At 38.7% G+C, this 4,232-nt stretch overlaps 1 protein-coding gene across 1 annotated transcript; it reads right to left on the bottom strand.

The window, feature by feature from the left end:
• Positions 1–2,187, bottom strand: LOC116054063 (natterin-3-like). Its single transcript, XM_031305380.2, has 2 exons — positions 2,115–2,187; positions 1–1,180 (listed from the first exon to the last, which is right to left on the bottom strand). Exons 1-2 carry the CDS (start codon positions 2,161–2,163, stop codon positions 66–68), a joined length of 1,164 nt encoding a protein of 387 aa, XP_031161240.1. The 5' UTR covers positions 2,164–2,187; the 3' UTR covers positions 1–65.
• Between the last annotated feature and the right edge of the window lie 2,045 nt (positions 2,188–4,232).

Genomic DNA, 4,232 nt, shown 5'->3' with positions numbered 1-4,232 from the left:
GCTTTTTATTACAATGTTATGGACAAACAATATGTCAGGTGTCGTATCTCATGAAACCGCTTCCATTACTCTTTTTTTAAGGGACAGGGCTTGGGATCAGGTATAGGTTCACAGCGATCCACCACAGCCCGGACTTCTACCATTTGGACGCTTTTGTAGGTCCCAGAGATGGACGTCCATGAGGTCTCCCCATTTCTGTAGGTGCGGCTGAGGCGTGCGGTATATGGGATGTCTTCCTCGTACCTATGTCCCACCATACTGACACGGCAGGAGTGGTTTGGTGGTATTTCGGCCTCAACAGAATCAGTGTGGGTGGTCGACTCTGTATGAGTGGTCCCCTTGGTGAACCCGAAGGTCGCTTCTGTGTGTAGCTCGATTTTTCCTTCAACAAGTAATGGGATTCCAGCAGTGATGGTAGTCTTAGCGCCCACTGTGAGTGAAAAGCTGGTGTCCCACCTTGTCTCTTTTTGGGTTGTCTTTGAGAGGGCAGTTGTCCGTTTCACTGACTGGCACCCATTGTTGGTGAGGATAGATATGTGCAAGGTCTCTGGAGAACCCTTAATGACTTTAACCCCATCAGTCTTATACTTGACATCAGATATGTCCTCGCTGATTACATCTTTGTTAAAGGTCAGGACCTGGTAGTACTTGTACCAATACTCAGAACCTTCCCATGGAAGGAAGAAGGCCTGGTGTTTAACGTGCACCTTCCCAAGACCATACTTGTTCCTCCCAATATAAACATCGCTGTCGGGACAGGTCTTGACTGCATTCTCAGGCACTGAACCGTAGGAGCCATCCTTCCATTCTAAAAACTCAAAGTTGTCTTTGTTTACCAGGATCTCAAATGGGGAGCCACTGAGCTCTTTCTCTGCATAGGGGTAGAGGCAGTAAGGACCCTTGTCAGGGTTGTAGAAGCCGGCCTCACGCCCGTATTTGCAAACATAGTCGGTGCGTCCAGCGTATCCGTTGTAGATTGAAACTGCTCCGTTGGGGAGAGAGCCATCAAAGGTCTGCCATTCCAGGTTGGTTTGACCAACCTTGAGTGAGGGGGACCGGCACACGTCATTCTCAATCCCTTTGAGAACAACAACTCTCTTAGCCTTAATAGCTTGATTTGTCGATTGGTTATCAGTGATTTTAGGAACTATGTTCCCCAGACTTGGGTTCAGTAACATGACTGTAAAAGGAAAAAGATACACATAGGAACACTGTTATATAAACCAAATTACATTAGTAAACAATCAATGTGTTCCTAATGCTCTTAGCTAAATTTGTAATAAATGCTACAGGGCAAACAAAAACTAGCCAATGGAGAGCGAAAATCTAAACGTTTATCCCAATTATTTTTTATATCACTTAACTTGCTTTCTTAATAAAAAAAAGGAGGTCAGTGACTGCTGTCATTAATTAGAAATAGTCAAACTGACCTAAACCCCGCACCCCAAACTTGGCCACTGTAACTATGCACGGCTGTCAGTCAGTCTTTAGATTTCTCCACATATTTTACATCTGTAAAACTAATTAAAAGAATATAGAGGGTTGTGTCTTTTTCCATCTTTTGGAAAATTCGAAAACACAACAACAAATGTGTTGTGGATTCAATTGTGTGCTTAACTGCTCAATCATGAGATGCAATTGTTAACATGCAGCACAAAAAAGGGTAAAAAGACTTTAAGATATCCACTTTATTTGTCAAACTCAGGTTCCTGAGATCTCATATTAATTTCAGCTGAACTTTATAAATGAATTTGTTCACATAGCGAGGACCCCATCATGCACTTACAATTGAATTGCCTTAATAAGCAATCTTTTAGCAGCCAGTATGGACAGTAGGAACAATTACTGCAACCAAAAACCCTGTTAACATATGGACTAGTGAAGATTGTATCAAGATAGACAGAAAAATGTGAACCTATAAGTTAACATTAAAAGTAAAAACATACTGTTTTCAGTGCCTTGTTTTTTATGCTAAAATGCACTGTCACTGTTCTAGCTCCGTAGTTTTCTTCTGTTTCCCTCTATGTGTAGATTTTATTTAAGTGATGCATAAATGAGGACACTTAATAAACCGCAGAATGGGAAATAGTTGTTTTACGGCAGTTTCAGTTTACCTAGTTCGTCGTTCTTCTCGCTGGCTGAGGAAAGAGCCGGCCCGGCCATCAACAGATATACTCACAGCTTCAGCTGCAGATGAAACACAGAAGAAAATAACTGTTAATTGCTGTAATAAAATAAATTAAAATATAACCCTGGTGAAATTATCAGGACATCAAATGTTGAGCTACTCCCGCTGGGTGAAAACAAGGTGAAAACAATACCAGCGTCTCTGTCGTGGCTGGAAATTAAGTAAACATAGTTTAATGTTATCGAGAGACAATCCGTTTTCTCTAATAATGTGTGCTGGCGTATGTGAGCAAACAAGGAAAGGATCCAAATGAGACAAAAGCAGACAGACACGATCAGTTCAGTGGATTTATGGGGAAGTTGGAAAAACTTACAGTGACAGCGGTCAAAATTCCAGGGATCAGGCAGAGGGTCAGGCAGGTAGGCAGGCGGGCAGGTAGGACGGAAGATAGGCGACAGGTGACAAGGTTCCAGGTAACAGATGCTAGAAAGCAAAAAGGCAACTTTGCCAAACTGTTAGAGAGTGGGGGGAAGAGGCTGGTATAAATACTGCAGAGCTGATAAAGAAATAAGGGGACGCTCAGGTAAGGGGATTTTTTTTAACTTTATCTTAAATCCTGTTTATCCAGTTTTTTTGTTTGTTTGTTTTTTTTACCTTCAATTGGCATTTATGTTATCTGATGGTGGACACGCTTGTGTTCTCTGGAAGATAGTGGGGAATTTTAAACAAAGACACGGAAGAATTAGACACACACTATAAAATAATAATTCACCAACATGTTTCTTGCTTGGCCAGTAAAGTTTCCTCCATTCTCCCTGCTTTTTGAATTGATTTTAAAGATACGGTACTTTTAAGGCTCTGCATTGTCAAGGTCACAGTTCCTGGTGAGATAGTGTCAAACCATGAGAAAGTGAAGCAGATTTCAGCTGAAAAGCAACCATTTCTCTGCAGGCACAATTTGGTTGTGTGTCCTTCAGTAAGGGCTTGTAAAGTCAGACAGATGCATTGATGTTAGTTAAGTAGGGTTGCACAAGTAGTTAATTCCCAAAAACACACACCACTTTGCTGTTTTACTGTAAAACACCTTGTAACTTTGTTTAAAAAATGTGCTATATTACCACTTATAATTATTGTTATTAAATCCAAATGTAAACCAAGTTCCATTAGTAACCCTCAAACATATTTTTTATATTTCTTTTCTTGTCCTAAGATGTCACAAAAAACAAGATGCAAAAATGAATTATTATTATTGCAATATGTACAATAAATAATTTGCCACAACATTTTCTTATTAATTTAGGATCAGCTGTTCATCAAAATTGCATAGGCATCCTACATATTTTATGGACTGCAATACAATTATTAATTTCTTTAAGTTAATGTTTTTTCTAAAATCTTCACTTGCCCATTATGATGTGATGAGCTTCATAGTAAGTGTAGCTAGCAGTAGTTTTTATAAGCCCATACTTGCCCATATAAAGTACCAGGTAATCTCATTTTCCAGTTTAAAATAATATTCCTGATGTATAATCACCTTCTGTTTAGTCATCTACTCCCACGCCACTGTTACTTATTGTTGTTCAGTGTCAGAGCCAAGACATTGTGAAATTATGTTGGCTTACAGTGTTTTTTTTCAATCATTATTTTCTAAGTTCTAATCCTGTACCCTTTTGTCATTTGTTCAGTTATCTCTTGTTTCATATCAATTATGTAAAACATTTGTCCAACCATAGTTTAGCAACTGTTGCTATGCATGGAGGTCAGTCAAGCTGGTATTATACAATATGAGATCAAACACATCGGTTAGTACTCATGTTATAGGAAAGGTTCACATTTTTTCAAGTTAATCTTTCAACAGTCTCCCGTTATATCTACCTTTTTAACAGATTGTTTAAAGAATATTTTAATCTATATTTTCAATAATGTTTTCAATTACGTAGTTTAGTGAATGGTTTTTAGTGGTAAATGTGCTTTTTAGACAGTGTTTTCTTGTTGAGCTTTAGCAGGGGAATAGTAACACAAAAAGAGAATTTGTACTTTGGAAAATATCCACTTTACTCAGATTGCTATAGTCTCATATTAACTTCATCTTAAATTGAGAAGT

This window comes from Sander lucioperca, chromosome 2 (genome assembly GCF_008315115.2).
Source record: "Sander lucioperca isolate FBNREF2018 chromosome 2, SLUC_FBN_1.2, whole genome shotgun sequence".
Taxonomy (NCBI): domain Eukaryota; kingdom Metazoa; phylum Chordata; class Actinopteri; order Perciformes; family Percidae; genus Sander; species Sander lucioperca.
The sequence above is the reverse complement of the archived record's forward strand: the minus strand, read 5'-3'. Positions and strand labels throughout refer to the sequence as shown.